Below are 18,816 nucleotides of genomic sequence, written 5' to 3'. Positions count from 1 at the left end.
TTTCTTTTAAGGATTTCCAGAACAGATAATGAGTTTTACTCAATCTGATGTCGCACCTGCTGAACGAATCGAGTCTTGAACTTGCGAACAAATCAGCTTCACATGAAGGATGGATAGCTGTTTCGTATATTACAAAGTTGGGTTTGCATATAGAGGGATTCCTTAATTCTTGACATTGCTTAAGTTCGTCCTCTTGAACTAACGTGTACCATTCATGATTTGAGAACATCATCACATAATCCGATCGGGGTTGTATATAGGCGGATCCTTTAGAATTATTTCCAAAAATTTGACGAACCGGATAAGGATGAAGTTTGTACAAATTGTATTTAAGTAACTGCACTAAAGGTAGGCGAAGTGTCAGAATTAGGTTATCCTTGTAAAACTTATGCTCGAACTTCATTAATTTGGAGGCTTCCTTATTATACAGATCTTCTGTTTCTATTGGGATCCGGTACTGCGGATTCTTGTTGAGAAACGTTTCCACAGCTTCAAAGATTCTTTTTGGGCTAAGAAGCTGTGGTGGGAATTTTCCAACCAGAACGAGGTTTATTGCTTCAATGACATTTTTTATGAGATTAAGATATTCCTCGAAATAAGCTTGAGTATATACGCTCCAAGCACTTAGGCGTTCAATATACCTTGAGTGTGATATATTTTGTTCAGACAATGGACCAGTCATATTCTTTATAGGCTCCGAAAATTTGTAGTAAGTCTTGTGTTGAAATGCTAGCCGTATCAGGTCCTCGTATATGTCAGAATAAATGATTTGCCCTTTATTTTCAGTTATCATCGCGTCATCTGATTGAGAAGCGGAAATGATTTCATCGAATTTTTGGAGAAAATCTTGGAGGAGAGATTTCACGCTTGGGTCTTTTGGCGAAAAACGGTTTTGTGTTTGGTCTGGATCAACCAATTGTCTTATTACTTCCATCTGCTTGAATAATTTTCGAGACATGCGCTTGTAGTCTTCGAGCCTTATGTAGTATCGGAATTCCGATTCTGCAATTGATGTCAGGCAATGTTGATAAAGTCCAAGAATTTCTATGTCTGTTATAGAGGGAATTCGTTGTTCCAGAAAGTCCAAGTTCATTATAGTAGTTAGTTTCCATTCTTCTGGAGCAAGGTAAACATCCTTCAAATGCTCATAATAAAGTCCTGCACTGGGTTGCATGGGTCTTAAGTGGACTGCACTTCCCCTTACGTTGGACACAATGATGATGACATTAATAAGAATCCATTGTAATGCCGCCATGTTGTTTGCTAAAAGTAGTTATTTTAAATTCTTACTGTATTCTTGACGTTGAGAGAGCTTACACTAATCTTAAAATTAAATTAAAGAAGATGGGCATGCGGCATGCATGGGATTAGTTTGGAGGTTGTCGTAGATTTTTATTTGGAATCTGGAGTTCATTAGAGTCAGCTACTCCAGTAATGTTAGACTGAGTGTTCACTGTTCGAGTTCTAGGGGCAGCATAGATAACTTCCCTAGTATGATCTGGCGGTGCATATGGCAAATACGGATAGATAGGTCGAGCATGGTTTGCATCTTGACTTCCTTCCTTCGTTTGTGATGACTCTTCGTCCTCAGGTATATAACCTTTTCCAGTCTTTGGTAGATGTAACAGAAGGTTAGTTACAGAGTCCCATAATGCTCCTATCAACCACACGCTCCATCCGTAAACAGTATGCAGCGCGTAGCCGTGGATTAAAGTGTCCATTGCGAACTTTATCGCTTTGAACGTAAGGTAGACTCCAAAGAGTGTTACGCTGAATGTGCCTATGGTGTTGAAGAAATTATACACCTTTCCCCAGGCTTTCGCGAGAGACAGCCTAATGGCTTCTTCATCCAGTAGATTATTAATCTTGATATTGTTGTCAGCCACGTATTGACCCGTCGCACCTCTGGCAATAGTGTTTAGTACCGCAGTTTGTTCCAATGGGGACATCATGTAGTCCTTGAGCTTTACAATGTCGTTGTCTGAATAGATACCGCCTGTTGCCAATCCTTGGGCGGGAATATACTTCCAAGAATGATTCGTTGAAGCAGTGAGCTGTTCCGGATTGGGGACTGATGACAGTTTCGGATTCAACTCATACCATGAGTCTTCTAGTCGATACATTGGCGCTAATAAAGGATTACAGTCTATTTGCGTTCCAGTTTAGACTAATATGTGCGTTCGTGGCAACATATAGTATGTATCATTGCCTCGGAGTACCGGCAATTCTTGATAGCATTCTTTCGTGTCCCGTCGTCTTACATCAACAGCTATACATTTAGCGAATCTTATTACTTCGCCTGACACGTGCGCTATGTATCCAGGCTTCTTCATAAACTGGAATGCAAATTCGTCAGGTGCCAGAGTGGCTAGGATGAGTGCATTTTGTAGGACCTTCTTTTCGAGTTCACATTCTTGTCTGATCATGTCATGGTAAAGCATCATAACTTGACTCTGCACATGTCGTTCGAGGTAGACAAACTTCGTATTTACGTATGTGAAGAGATCCATTGATTTGGTGTCTATGCGATTGGCGTCGTGGAAGAATTCACTATTGTCAGAGTCGAGTATAAAGAGTCTCGGATGTTCTGTCTTGATTAATTTAGTTGCACAGTTGGAAATATGACCTTTAGCTGTTAGTGCGAATGTTACACCTCCAGTAGTGACTGAATATACTTCCTCTCCAAACTTCCGGTTGGTATGATCTTGTATTTTATTTGCAGATCCTTCGTAGAGTATAGAGAACTTCCGTGAATTACATCGATCTGGAGGCAGTAAATCCCAGAAGGTATTTCCTCCTTCGATATCCATACACTTACCGTGTTGATATTTGCAGCGAACTCCAGATCTTAATATTATTTCGTTTTGGTCCAAATTAATTGGAGTGTAGTAGTCTTGTAAAGTGAAGGTGGCATACCCGGTTACAGTAACATCTTCCCAGTTACCGTAAGCGTCGGAGTATGTTCCCCTATTACACCAACCACCGGCCGTAAATGAGCCTGCTAGAGTAATTGGGAATCTGGTCGTTGCGTTCTTTTGTATCCCTGCATGTGTTGCGTCGCGATACATAAAAATTCCGGTCTCATGGATGGTCTTACAAGTTTCGTGGCTCAATTCATGAACAAATTCCATGTTATTGTTTACTTCTCCAAATAGATGATCAAGCTTCCCGCAATGATAAATAGTGCGTTAAATAGTAAGTTTGCATTGAATGATTTTAATGTTTGAAAAACTAGTGGATTGCAGTAACTGGACTCGGGTGTCTTTTATTGTAGGCTTCCCAGTAGGTATATTGCAATCCTTAATATCTAGCAAGGATAGCGAAGTGACATTTATCGACGGAGTCCCGCAATCATAAGCGATGAATCCGCGTGCCAGTTGGATTGCAGATGTTAACCAGAGAATAATCTTTGCAAGCTCCATAATGTTTACCTGTAGTGATTTATTTAACTAAAACGTGATGATTAATAGAACAAATAGGAAGTAGTAATTGCGTTAGTCAGATTGTGTATCAGTGTTAGAGTTAGTTGAATTTCTAGTGTTACATATTTTTAACTTATCCACATGCTTAAGTGATCGTTTACCCCTTTCATCCTCTATTATAGCTGTATTATTATCTAATAGTTCAACTATAACATAAGGGCCTTTATAGTGTGAATCAAATTTACCTTTTCGTGGTTCTTTTATAGCATAAACCTGATCTCCAACATTCAAGGTACTGGGGTTCAGGTGAGCGTCATAGTAACGTTTAGATCGGTGTTTAGATTTAATTAAACTAGAAGCCACGAATTGTCTCATGTCATCCATACGGTTGACTAGATCATGTAAATACGAACCATAAGTTTCGGTTTTATCAGGCGGTGGAAAGGAACTAGGTATACGAGCTCTTTTACCGTATATAAGTTCGAAAGGAGTGAAATTTGTGGATTCGTGTACAGAAGTGTTATATGAAAACATTTCAAAAGGAACGAGTTTGTCCCAGTCATCATATTTATTTACATAATGTTTAATAAATTCTGCCAACACGATGTGACTACGCTCTAGGGCTCCATTAGTTTGTGGATGATACCCTGAGGTAGTAACCTGTTTAATTTTAAAGATTTTAGCCAAATGATGAAATATTTTACCAACGAATGACCGACCTTGGTCGCTCAATATAACACGAGGTGATCCGAACTGAATTATTACATTTCGTGCAAGTGCATCTGCAATGGTTTCAGCTTTTATGTTAGGAATCGGTACAGCTATACAATATTTTGTGAGATTGTCTTGTACCGTCAAAATATGCATATTACCTGATGGTGTTAAGGGTAATGGACCAACTGTATCGATTGATATTTTATCAAAGGGTTCTGCTGGAGTTTCAGTGATTATCATTGGCTCCTTAGTCTTAATTCGGACTAATTTTTGCTCTTGACAACTTCTGCAGGTTCGGATGAATTCTGTGACGTCGTCTCGCATGTTAGGCCAGTAGAAACGTTCACGGATTCTTCGATATGTTTTGGTGATGCCTTTATGACCACCCGTCAAACTTTCATGATACTCTGCAATGATATCTCGACGGACATCTTCGTCAGGCATTGTTACACTTCCATGACAAATAGTCAGCGAACATTCACAGTCACTGAGGCATTCCTTGAGAAGGTCAATGACGATTGATTGGCTCAAGCCTTCCAACATATCTCCTGGCTTTGAGATTCGTAATGATTTTATGTTATAATGGTTTAATACATTTTTGACAGTTTTTAGTACGTCTTTCAATTCTTGTATGGAAAATGAGTCAAAGTGATTCTTTTTCAACACCGCACTAAGAATTCTATGCTTACCATGCGGTGTTATAAGTACCTGATTAATTTTTGGCTTTTTCAATTTTAGATCTTGAGGATCTATTTTGTCTGTCTCTATCAATAGTCGTGATGTAATAGTTGTAAGCTCGCAGTCAGCGAAAATAAAGTGCAAGTAGTTGTCCCTGAAATATGTCAGATTTTCATTAGATGTATGTAGGGTTAGTTTACTCTCAATATTTTTCATTCCAGGGTAAAACAATTCACAAGGAACAGTTTCAGCTACGGATTTTCTTCGTACTGGTTGTGGTTGGGGTACTTCAATTTCTTCATCCGTATCTGTACTTGAAAAACTTTCGTTGATAGGTGGTAAATTAGCCCATCGTCTACTTGCTGCTCCTGGCGGTATTCTTTCGTCAATATCTGATCCTGATGTTGATCCTTCAGAAGTAACTGCGGGGGTTGATCGCCCTGCAGGATGTCGAAAGGTTATGCCAGATGGTCTGCCGGGCTGAGGTTCTGGTGCCTTACCAGGACCCTCAGGTCGTGGAGATTCATATGATGGATTTTCACCACGTCGATCCCAGTAGTAGTTTTCATTTTCTGATGACGGTCCAGGTGACATTTCGACAACATTTTTAGGTGGCGGTACCTGGACAGGTTCAGTTAATGAAGGAGTTTCTTCGTCTTCTTGATTATTCACATACGTCAATTGATAATCAGTCGATCGAGTTTTTGTGGATAATGGTCCCGGTTTATCAGAACTTTTGGAAGGTGGAATACGATTAGTTGTGAGGCTAGGAAAAGCACTACTTCTACCGTGAGGCACTGGTGGTGCTGGAGCCACTGGTTGAGTGGTCTGTGATTGCTTTGAAGGTCGACCAACCTTACGTGTTTCTGGTTGAGATATTGGAATTCGGGCTATTGTTTTCGCACGCTGGATTGGAGGCGGAGGTGCTAATGAAGGGTCACTTGCTAATCTTCGCAACCTTACTCTCTCACCTATAGTGCTAGCGTTCGCTATTGCTGCATTTGTAGCGGATGATCGCAATCGCTCTAAATGCTTGGCGATTGAGCTAGATTGTCTGGCGGCTGTTTCAGACTTGGTCGTAGGTAATACCATAATAACAGGATTTCTTGACAATGCATCTGCATTTAAATTCAATCGTCCTGGCTTATAATAGAAAACATACTCATACTCTCTGAGTCTTGTTCTCCATCGGACCAAGCGTTGAACAGGTGGCTTGACAGAGTCGGTCCATTTCAATGGTTCGTGATCACATACAAGAGTGAATCTCCGACCGTATAAGTATGGTCGAAAATGTAGAATACCATAAATAACTGCCAAACTTTCTTTCTCAGTTGTCGTATAGTTTCTTTCGGCTGGTTTAAGAAGTCTTGATAAATATGCTATTGGCCTGTCTTCACCAATTTTCCCTTGACTAAGTACGGCACCAATAGCGAAATCTGAAGCGTCGGTAGTAAGTATAAAAGGTTGAGAAAAGTCAGGATATTGCAGAACTGGAGATGTGCATAATGCTTTACGCAAGTCATCAAAACTCTCTTGTTGAGCTGTAGTCCAGATGAACGGATTATCTTTCTTCAGCAATTCTGTTAACGGTTTTGCACGCCCCGAGAACTTTTCGACAAAACGCCGATAGTATCCAGTTAGACTGAGAAACTGTCTAATGTTTGTTACGGTTTTTGGTCTGGGAAATTTCTCGATGGCTTCTGTTTTCTTTGGATCTGGGCGCACACCACCATTGCCAATAATATGACCAAGGTATGCGACTTCGAGATTCAAAAATTCACACTTGTCAGATTGTAGGACTAGATTAGCCTGAACTAGTCTATTAAAAAGTCGCCGGACACGTTTGTCATGCTCTTCGAGTGATGATGCAAAAATAACAACGTCATCGAGATATACGAAGAGTTCAACGTCTTGTAGACCTAGAAGAACTCTGTCCATAAGTCGCTGGAAGGTAGCTGGAGCATTTTTCAGTCCAAATGGCATTCTCGTATATTCATAGTGGCCATTAGGGGTACTAAATGCAGTTTTCTGCTGGTCTTTTGGATCCATTTTAATTTGATGGAAACCACTAGCTAAATCAAATACTGAAAAATACTTAGCTCCTCCGAGTCTGTCAAGAATTTCGACTATGTTTGGAAGGGGATAAGCGTCGCCTATGGTTTTCTCATTTAATTGACGAAAATCGATTACCATACGCCAACGTTTATTACCTTTGGAATCTGGTTTCTTTGGAACTATCCAAAGTGGTGAATTATATGGGGAAACAGATTCAGTTATTACACCGTCATTTAGCAGCTTATTCACCTGTCGGGCAATTTCTTCCTTATGTACAGGTGAAAAACGATATTATCTGACAGATATAGGAACTTCGTCAACAGTCGGAATAGAATGTGTCATCATCGTAGTAGTAGGGAGATCGTCTCCAGGAAGGTGAAAAAGAAGCGGAAATTCTCTGATAAGTTCGTGCACATGCTCTCTTTCTAGTACGTTTAAATGATCAAGCCGGAGACTGGCACATATTCGCTCAAATCTATCTTGATCGGTTTCGGGAACGTCACTTTCTTCAGAATCGTCAAAGAAATCTTCAGAGCTACCGTCACATTCAAAGGGAATAATTTCTTGAGGAGGTACAACTAATTTTATGTCATCTTCATAGGCATTAATTGCATAGACGTAGCAAGTATTATTATTATTTGTAACCAAAGCATTACCAATAAAGATATTCTCGCGAGTTTCAATGCGGGGCAAAAATCCAGTTTTCAAATCTGTTTTGCAGAGATTGATTGGAACTATTGTGCGAGTTCGTGCTTTCAATACAAGTATCGAGGGTTCGTCTTCTAATTGGAGTGTGGTTATTTGTGGTGTATCGAATGGGTCACCGTTAGTATTTTCGAGCGGAATCGGATGTATAGGTTCGGAATCTGCGACTATGGTATTATGATGAAAAGATATTTCAACCTTTTCATTTGTTAGAAAGTCAATACCAATTATTCCGTCAGTTGGAATAGGTAGTGGATTCTCGAGAACATGAAATTTCTCGGGATTTGAGAAGAATGTGATCTCTGTTGTACCCAGAGTATCAAGTCGTTCCGTAGTGATCCCTTTTATTGAAACAGAGTCCCAGGTATCAATTACTGTGCGAGGGGCCAGCGCATCTTTTCTAATTACATTTATGTCAGCACCTGTATCAACTAGGAAACGAGCTCTGCCGTTTCGCAACTCAGGGGCTGTTAGAGTGACGACTGGTCCTCTACCCTGGACTTCAGACCACATTATGAATTTTCGACTGTTAAGAATCTGATTGTTGGGGGACGCGCTTCCATGGGGTTCGCGCTGTTCGGCGTCGCGTCGTTCCGCCGAACCGCGTTGGAGTTTAAAGGCTCCTTAGGAGGTGCAGGGAAGTTTGGTCTCGAATTATTTTGCTGGTTTTGGGTATTACCGGTATTATTGTTATACCCGTAATTATTTCTATTGTAATTATTATAACCGTTATTGCCATATCTTTGATTATTATTGTTATTATTATTATCATAATTATTACGATTATTGTAGTAGTTGGGGTTACTATTGTTGTAATTATTATTGGGACTACTTTGATTGTTGTCCTGAGGAGGATAATTCGGGTAGTATGATGGGTTATAAGAAACTGGAGGTGGATATGCTCCAGGAGGTGGGTATTGGTATGGCATAGGAAGTATATATGGTATTGGGAGGAAGTAGCCCGGTGGAGGATAATAGGGGTAGTAACTCCCAGGTGATCGACTTCGTGAAAGATAAGGTTCTGAACTACTACGCTCAGAATAATTACGTTTATCACGTGGTGGTGTCGTATCTCGCACCGGAGATCTACTATACGAGTTAGAAGATCTAGTATTGTCTTCGCGAGCGAATCTAAACGGTATTGTGTTTCGACGCTCTTCGTCTTGAAAACTGACCATTCGAGTTCTACGCGGTAGGTCAAGATTCGCGGATTCAGATTGCGTGTAAGCTAAATAATTAGAATTACGGTGAGAGCTACCTCTCAGGTCTTCCTCGAGCCGTAATGCAATTTCATATGCATCGTCGAGAGTACCAGGATTTTGGACACTTACTCCGTATATTAAATCGTCCGGTAGTCCGCGTTTAAATGACTCGAGTGCTAATCCGTCTAACATTTTCTTCATCGCAGCTACCTCAGCGTCATTGTTAAAGCTTTCGTTTAGTGCAGTTATTGCATTTGCGCGAATTTTCTTTATTCGGGTATAGTAACTCAGGATCGACTCATTTTGCTTGAGTCGAATGGCTTGAATATCCGCGCAATATTGTGGATACGTTTTCTTAGTGGCGAAATATTCTTTAAGCGCGTCTCTCAGAGTATTCATTGTATTAATTCTTTTATCTGCAATTGCGTCTCTAGCTGTATTCTTGAGTTTAGATTTTACTCCATTAAAATAAGTGTTTACGAGATTTTCTGATACGATTGTAAGGCCATTTTCTACGTCCTGTAAGAACGCTTGTAAAGGCATGTTTTTACCGTCAAAACTCGGGACTTGCATTAACGCTTGATGCAATGTCATACTTTCCCCGAGGGACGTAATCATTTGATCCGTAATGTTCGCGTGGCGGGTGATATTATGGACTTGTTGATCTAAATCATTATTGTTAGCCTGTGGATGTAATCCATCATTGGCTGGTGGATTCATTTTGATCAATTACTTGGGGAAAGGTTATAGAAGTAATATAGAGATAGTAAGAATGAGAATTTGGTAAATAGTACGAAGTTAGCAAGAAACTCTATCTGTAATAGTCAGACACAAGTAAAAGTTACATTGACCAGGACAAAAATTTATTTACTAATTAATTATTACAAAATTTGAATAGCTTGTATTGAGTTTATTTTTGTGTGAAGTGAGTAGTGTTTAAGATTTATTAATTACTTGAATAAGATGTTGTGACTGTCTGTGTTTGTTTATCCTGAATTTTAGGATTTTTATCGATATCGTTGTCCGGTGAATTATCTATTTCCTGAGTGTTTACAGTATTTGTTAAATTTTCCTTTTTACAGGATACAGACCCAGTGATCCCTTATCTAGTATCGCTATTAACTTTCGTATCTGAAATTTTTCGGCGAGTTTTCTGGTTCTCATTGAATATTGTTTTAACTTGTGTGTAAAAATGTAAGTGAAATAGGTTTATTTCGTGAAATTACAAATATTTTTCTCTTCCGAATGTGGGTGATTTGTTTCCTGATTTTGTGAAGTATTTGCTGGGTTTTGTAAGGATAATGGTATTGTTACGGGAGTGTATGGTAACTCTCCTCTATGGTATATTGCGACCAATTTTCGTAACTGGTATTTTCTTCCAGCGCGTTTACCGCGTTTCATTAGATATTTCTAAGTTGTACGGACAAGACACTTTCACGATTGCTCCACAAATCAATTAAATAGTAGGAATACTAAGATAACTGATCTTACGAAATATTACAAGTTTTATGGTTCCTTGAAGGTGGATAGATGAGTGAATAATGAGTGAGTCGCCTGGAGTGCGACAATAAGTCTGCGCAATCCCAGTTGATTCGCTGATAGATTGAATAGAATGCGACAAAAAGTCTGCGCAATTCTAAGCAACCGCAATTACTGAGATGAATTATGAGTGAGTGATGGATAATTCAAGGTTTACTAAAGATGACTTGCAATTTTCGGGTGCAAAAGATAGCATGTTGTTTGAACGCAAAACTCAGTGGTATTATAAAATAAGGAATTTATTTATTTATTCATCTATTTATGAATCACCTTATCCCTAGAAAATTACAAATTTACTTTCACTGAAATTGATTCTAAATTTAATAACTGAATTTATCTGTAATAAATTGAGTTTTCGTCTAATACTTGCATACGCGGGTCAAGAGGCGATAATCTATAATTAAATTTCAAAAATCTTTTAAGTATGTCGATTGATATAAGTTTGTAATTAATAAAACTTTGTGATCGATTTGCGTGTAAATATTTTTGTATAAAAGGGCACGATGGTGCGTCTTCTATGATTGCAACTAATCTTTCGATGTGATATTTAATTTTAGTTCGTTTAGTACGTTTTAGTTTAGATGAGTTGGGCATAAACGTGTAGTAGTTATAATTTGTGTAGCTAGTAAAATTGTAGGTAACAATAAATTTGAATTTATTAAACTGAAAGTACAGCACTTTCCAACTAAAGCTTTTATTTTTCTTTTTGAAAATATAGTAAAGGTTGAAGATTTTTTTTTTTTTTTCTTTTAAAGGGAAATGAAAATAAGTTTTAAAAACAGAATAATAAAAAAAAATTTTATTGCACAAGAATTTTAAGAAAAGAGTCCTAGGAGTGATTTAAAGATTTACTCCAGGATTTTATTAAAAAGATTAACAGAAATTAGTATAAAAAAAGATTTCAGGTAAAGTTTATAGGTTTTGGCGTTCAAATATTTTTAAATTTATTAAAATTGATTTCGACGCGTTTTGATTTTCTGCGATTTTTAGCGAAATTATTTGAAAATTTGAGATAATTGTTTCGGTAATTAATTTCAATGATGGAGTTAAGAAAACTGAATTGGAGTTATTTTTATTTTTAAATGTTAAGAGAAAGATTTCGCTTTTCAAATTCAATACGAATGTTTTAAATTATGAAGAAAATTTGTAAAAGAGATTCCTTTTGAGACAAATAGTGAATATTTTTATCTTCAATTTTGAAGGGTTTTTATTTTTAAAATCTAGGAATTAAAAAAATTTTGTATTTAAAATTTTGAGGATTAAGGTTTTGGGAATTGAATACTTAAAATTACAAGTTGAAATCTAACTCAGAAATTTCAACAAGGCAGAACGTTGAATATTTTTTTTTATAATTATAAGAATCGAATAAAATTGTAAAATTTTGATAAAGAACAATTCACCAGCGTGTCCTACCGCTGTCACCAAATTTTTCGACTGTCACGATCGAAGTGAGTGAAGGCGACGGGCGAAAGGATAATTTTAAACCTATTATTTAATATCAGAATGCCGATTTTCCCCTTTCTATAACTCAGCCAAGGAGTTCGATTGAACCTCACGTGGTTAGTGTGAGAATATAGGGATTTAAGCACCGATTATCAATTAATTAATTAATGTATGAAATTATTTTATTCTGTCATCCAACCAAGGAACTACAATCGCGTGGCTGATATAAAAATGTTATAATTTCGTGTTACTCTACAACTTATTTGTCTAATTGTACCGAGCGGATGAACTATAGACGGTCCCGTTCAATGACCTGCGTGGCGTTAGGGTAGGTCAGGGATTTTCTAAGCGAGAGGGAAATTGGGTCGATGAATATGGGCCCTCGAGAAGACCGTGTTCTTTCTCTGTCTTACTTTAAAGTTACTATGACTTAAATTACCAGCACTCGAATGCCAGAGAAAAGGACAGTAAATGAAAAGACAAATGTATACAAAAACATGTGTAGTATATTGACAGATTTTAATTTTACAAAATATTATAATAATGAACTTACCCCAATGGGTTGATATACCTGCACACACACTCACTTCAGATTCACCAATTTGAATCTTGTGTACACAAGAGTTTACAATGTTTTTATGGTTTTTATCGAGATTTACAGATTAAATCTTTTCACGAGAATGCTATGCACGCTGAACCGATAGGCCGACTTTGCTTTCTAGTGAATTTACGATGATATATATATATATATATATATTCTTTAAATGATTGTTATAAGAAGTATTAACTATCCCCGAACAAGGACTCCGATTGCTTAAGCGGTGGACGTCACGTGAAAGAGTTTAGTTAATTTTATCGCGAACTCAAATGATTTTACTCTAGGTATCCAACCTAGGAGTCCAGATGCCTAGGCGTAGGACCTCACGAGGAAAGGTTTTAAGAATAAAATTCAAGTCGCGTAATTTATATTTTAAATGAAAGAATCGAGTTGCGATTATCGATCTAGGACCCCTGATTGCCTAAGCGTGGAGCGTCACGAGAACGAATTTTGAAATCGACTCAGTGAGTCTTACTCGTGGATGAATCCGATTATCGATCTAGGACCCCCGATTGCCTAGGCGTGGAGCGTCACGAGAACGAATTTTGGATTCTTACTCGCGGATAGATTCGACAAGGGTTTTAGTTGTGGCGGTAATGACTGACTTTGATTATTTTTCCGGAGTTTTTATATGAAAAAGTTTGAAAGAAAAGTGGGGCCGAAGATGCCTCTTGCATAGGTTAAAGACGAAGAAGACAATAATAAAGAAGGGTTTGATTTCTTTTAGACAGCTGAGAATGACATTTTATTACGGGAGTTCTTGGAATTTTGTAGTAAACAGGATGTAAATAGAAAAATAAGTCCGTGGTGTACTGCTTAAAAATAAAGTAATGAATATATGATGACATTTATGATCGATATATTACATACTCTAGGAAAATATAATTTTAAAAATAATACAAAATTGAGATGAAAAATCTTTAGTGATAGGTGAAGGAACGGAGAGGTTCTGTGGGGGACCATATAAATTTTTAGAGACTGCGTGTCTATGATGACATTTATTATCAATATTTTAGGTGATTCCGAGAAATGTAATTAAAATTTAAAATAGAAGAGCTTCCTATGGTGGAAAAGGGAAAAGTAAGAATCCGCGGGAGACCGTGAGATTCTGTAAAAACGATGTTTCTCCAAAATATATAGTGACATTTATTACCGATATTTTGGACATTTCTGAGAAATGCAATTAAAAACTAAAAATAAAATAAAATAAGAGATAGATTTCTACATTGGAAAAGAAATAGTAAGGATCCGCGGGAGACGTGAGGCCCATTGGTAACAGATGGTTAAAATAGAAAGGTCGTAAAAATTTGAGTTGAACTAGAACAGGGAAATGTTTTGACAAATTTATTGAGCCCTTTTCGGTGACTTTTATGATGACAAGGGACTCGCGGCCGCGGAAGATTCAGAGAAATCTTTTCGTGGGACATCTGGAAGACATTGAGTCTGTGGATTCTTTATAAGGGATCGGCCGTAGTGGTGCAGCTGTGCATAGAGAAAGAAAGACGTACTATTTTCTAGTTGCTTGTTCTTATCTACGTCTCTCTCTCTTGTAACTTGACCGCTCATACTCGCATACCTTTCTGTAGGAATTCAGAGCAAGCCCAAAATACGTCATAGATATCCATATATGGTCAACGTACGCATACGTATAACACTCACATATGTACAAACTCATGCACATATACACAAGTGCGGATACTCCTGTATTATTGTATCTTTGGTGAGTGTGCTTCGAATTCTCCAGGTTAATTCTTATAAAATAAAAAAAAAATAAGAGAAAAATAACTGAATTTAAGGTTCAGTTGAGTGGTGACTCAGGTGTACCGATTGTTACAACACGATGGCAATTCTCCTCAACACTGCACATGGTAAAATTTTAATAGCTAATATCTACAAGCATCCAACATTTCAACTTTCTGAATCACACATCAAGAAACTTTCTGATGAAGCTAAAATCCACGATAGCTCCATACTGATTGGAGGAGATTTCAACTCTCATCACACTTCTTGGGGTTGTGGGAGAAATTGCAGAAGCGGGAATAATATATTCGATGCGGCTTTTGAGAATGACTTACACATACTGAATGATGGCTCTCCTACTTACATCAACAACCCGAATCAACATCCATCAGCAATCGACCTGACTCTGGTATCCGTTTACCTTGCCATTTCGTGCTCATGGTCTGTCTTAACAGATGCGATGAACAGCGATCATTATCCGATTGAAATAAAAATTGGAACCTCTGGTGATGAATACAAGTTTTTTAAACATAAATTCAAAATAAAAGGAGTAAACTGGGAGGAATTCTATAAGCATCTAGATAGTGAACTAGAAAACATCACCAAACTGTACCCTGACGCAACAAAAGCATACGAAAAACTAGTAAGTACGATTATAAACGGTCTCAGTCACAACCAAACATCTCAGGATAAAACAAACAAACAAGCATCTAATGCACATACAAAAACTAACATCAAAAGACCACATAAGTCTCCAGCTCCCTGGTGGACCCCGGACTGCGCTAAGGCAGTTCATAAGAGAAAATTAACTTACTCTAACTTCAGAATAAACGGTAGCTACGAAAACTATTTAGCCATGAAGAGGCAAGAAGCAGAAACCAGACGTATTCTTAGAAAAGCCAAGAAAGATGGCTGGAAAGCCTTCTGTGGAACTATCAATCGAAATACTCCACCAAACGCAATTTGGAACAAAATCAAAGCTTTCAAAAATAAAGCTATGTCTACCCTCCAACACATAACCCAACAAGACCAACTAGACGGAGTTTTAAAAAAAGAATTTATAAATACGTTCTGTCACAACAGCTCTAAAATTTTGCTGTCACAAGAAGTCATAAACAACATCACAAGATTGCAATCTGACCAAGACAACAATGAGAATCCATTCACACCCAATAGAGATACAAGTACTTCTTCCAATAGCGCTCAATCAACCCAGTCTACCAACCGAGCACAATTCAATCGAAATACCAATTTTAACTTCAGCTTCATGAAGGAAGACTTCAATTTAAAGGAACTTAATAATCAAATCAAAAACTCCAAAGCTCAGTCCAGCCCTGGACTTGATCAAATCACATATGATATCATAAAAAAATTACCAGACTCATACAATGAAATTTTACTGTACTGCTTTAATTCATTTTTCAAGAATAGTCAATTTCCAGCCTCGTGGAGCATTATACTGGTCTTTCTACTACATAAAGCCACTCCTGGAAAGTTTAGACCAATATCTCTTGCTTCTTGCATGCTGAAATTATTTGAAAAGATGTTGATGTCCAGAGTAAATTGGTGGGCTGAAACGCAAGAAATTATACCCAAACAGCAATACGGGTTTAGGAAGACCAGAAGTTGCTGGGACAACCTGGCCATCTTAACAACAGACATCTACTCAGCTAGACTAAACAACAACTACTTTGTCAGTGCCTTTTTAGACATAGATGGTGCATTTGACCATGTGGTCCCCGAAATCCTAATTCATGACCTCAAAAAAACCAACCTCCCGGAAAAATACATACAATTCTTCAACTTTTTACTCACATCCAGAAAATTAAGCTTCGTCATAAGTGGCACCCTTAGCCAACCAGAGAAAGTTTAACTTAGAACTGGACAAGGACTCATTTCAAGCACATTCCTCTTCAATTTCTATATCTCTCAACTACCCAAACAAGTTCTTTCATCCTGCAAAATCAGAAAATTCGCTGATGACATCTCCTTAGACTGTGAGGACAAAGATATCACAACAGCCTTCCATTCATTGCAGGCATCTATTGACAGAGTACAAAATTATCTGAAAACACGCAATTTGAAGTTATCGCATACTAAAACAAAAATCATTATTTTTTCGAATAGAAATATCAACACCAATAACTCTCTACACATAAAAATAAATGGCAACAGAATTACTCATACAGACAGTGCCACATTCCTAGGAATAAGACTTGACTCGAAGCTATCTTTTAAACAACACTATCAACATCTAACAGTTAAGACAAAAAAACTAGTCAATATAATCAAAGCGCTGAGAGGTACCTGGTGGGGTGCTGACCCCATGACACTGCTGAATATATATAAATCCCTTATACGCAGCCAATTCGAATATGGATGTCACATATTAAACACATCAAACTTTAACTTACTCGACAAGATGAATAAAATACAAAACCAGGCTCTAAGACTAGCCATAGGGGCAAGGATCTCAACTCCTATCAACTCACTAATGGCGGAAACAGGAGTCACTCCTTTAAAACTGAGAATTGATGAACTCTCGAATAGGTACGCTATAAAACTAATATTTCTATCAACTCCTTTGCCCATCAAAGCTCTGGACCGCCTTAGAAATTTGATGAGCAATAAAAGAAAATGTCCAGCAATTGACAACTTCTTCCCACTGCTTAAAGCCTACAAAAAATTCAAAAAATATGACAACCTCATTTATTCACACCACCTGCCGGTACCCTACCAACTACCTTATAAAATCAGATGGTTCACACCTGATATAGACCTACAAACAGGAAGAGAGCTTCAATGTCTCTCTACAAAAGACATCAATAACTGCTTCTTGTCAACTATGGACAAGCAACTCAAAAACTACACGCACCTCTTCACCGATGGCTCTAAATGCAAGGAAGAGAACCAAAGAGTTGGAGTAGGAGTGTATTGCCCTCACCTAAACCTTGAACTCTCTTATAATATCTCCAGCCATGCCTCAATTTTTACCGCTGAAGGCATAGGGATTATTAAAGCCATTGACCTCATCTGTTCATATGATATTGAAAAGGCAGCAATTTTTACTGATTCACTCAGCGTACTCCAAGCATTAAACAACCTCGATCTCGACAAAACAAAAACGCATATAACCACTCAGATCATCCAAAAACTAGATGAAGCTAAAGCCGATAATCGCAAAATAAAACTGGTATGGATCCCCAGCCATTCAAATATTAAAGGGAATGAAAAAGCGGATCAATCAGCTAAAAACGCTATTATCTCAGGTACCATCCTAAACATAAAACTTCCATATACAGACTTGATTAATTTATCTACAGCACAGATCAAAGCTTCCACCGACAAATTCCTACGATGGAGAGGCCGTCAAAAAGGAAAAATATACTTTGAAACCTTCTATCAGGGCTTCAACAAGCCTTGGTTCAGGAAACTAAACATTTCAAGACCAGCCATCACAACCTTCTGTCGTATGAGACTCAATCACTATAATTTAAATTACAGTGCTCAGAGGAAAAACCTCACTGACTCCCCAGCATGTGAGTGTGGTCACCACACTCAGGACCTAAACCACATCTTCTGGCACTGCCCCAGACACGCAACCCACTGACCAGCTCTACTAAAAACTCTGAAAATACTCAATTTCAAAACACCCATGGTCATCAACACTATTCTAAAAATTCCAACAGCGCAGCACGCTTACATACTATACGGTTTCATCAGAAAGAGCAAACTAAACATTTAAAAACCCCGCGCAAAGTAAAGGTAAACACACAACGGCCATATGAATTTAACAGTTCAGGCCAGAAAACATAGTGAAGTGAAGTGACAAGACCTTCCGATTGGACAGGTTTCGTAAGCTTAAAACCAATTTCTTTGTTATATAACAAAGCTCAAAATGGATTTCTTTGTTATGTAGCAAAGAAATCGACTTTAAGCTTACGAAACATGTCCAATCGGAATGCCTTGTCATCAATTTTTCTGGTTAACGAAAAATTAAGCTATCGATTTTTTGGATTATTGAAAATTAGGGTAATTGGTAGTACTGGTAATTGAAATTACTGGTGATCGAGATTTTAGGTGATTGGAAATTTGGGTCATCGGGATTATTAGTAATTGGTAACTCAGGTAATAAGGATCTGGGTTATTGAGATATGTCCTATCGGTTACTTTTCCAATTGGAACTTGTCCAATGGACGTTTTCCCATAACTGTTCTAGAGCAACACTTTCGGCTAACTTAACGAGAAAGTTTCTGGCAAATCTTGGCTGTATAATACTTTCCTTTAAGTTGGCTTCAGAATACGGCAGTAGCTTGAATGTAGCTTGCCAGAAAAACTTGCCGTCAATTTGAAGTGAAACTTTCAATCAACATAACGTCATTGTCTGACGTTGATACTTGTAGTCAAATTAAGTCAAAAGTTGCAGACAATTTACTGTCAATTTAAAGATAACTGCTGGCTCTTCAACACTTTCCTTTAAGTTACCTTTAAAATACGGCAGTAGCTTGTAGTTAACTTATGGTTAGGGTGGCGATCAGGGTTGGTACTTCCAAAGTTGATATACACTTCCTGAGAAAGTTGGTAGCAAAAGTTGGGAATCCAATAAGTTGACGGTCACTTTCTGAGAAAGTTGGTGGCAAAAGTTGGCAATCCATAAGCTAACGAAAAGTTGCTTTCAATTTTCTCAGATACCTGCTCTCAAATTGCAGCTCTTCCCTGC

General features: G+C 37.8%; 1 protein-coding gene across 1 annotated transcript; it reads left to right on the top strand.

The window, feature by feature from the left end:
- The first annotated feature begins 14,196 nt into the window (after positions 1–14,196).
- Positions 14,197–16,255, top strand: LOC103579772 (uncharacterized). Its single transcript, XM_008554490.2, has 2 exons — positions 14,197–15,280; positions 16,224–16,255. The coding sequence occupies exons 1-2, from the start codon at positions 14,197–14,199 to the stop codon at positions 16,253–16,255; spliced, it is 1,116 nt and encodes a 371-aa protein (XP_008552712.2).
- Positions 16,256–18,816: the final 2,561 nt, after the last annotated feature.

This window comes from Microplitis demolitor, chromosome 1 (genome assembly GCF_026212275.2).
Source record: "Microplitis demolitor isolate Queensland-Clemson2020A chromosome 1, iyMicDemo2.1a, whole genome shotgun sequence".
NCBI classification, from domain to species: Eukaryota; Metazoa; Arthropoda; class Insecta; order Hymenoptera; family Braconidae; genus Microplitis; species Microplitis demolitor.
The sequence above is the reverse complement of the archived record's forward strand: the minus strand, read 5'-3'. Positions and strand labels throughout refer to the sequence as shown.

Excerpts from the sequence above, each read along its gene's own strand:
- LOC103579772 (XM_008554490.2), top strand. The coding sequence starts at position 14,197 with ATGGCAATTCTCCTCAACACTGCACATGGTAAAATTTTAATAGCTAAT. Across the intron at positions 15,281-16,223 it reads CACACCCAATAGAGATACAA|AAATATCAACACCAATAACT; the intron begins GTACTTCTTCCA and ends TTTTTCGAATAG.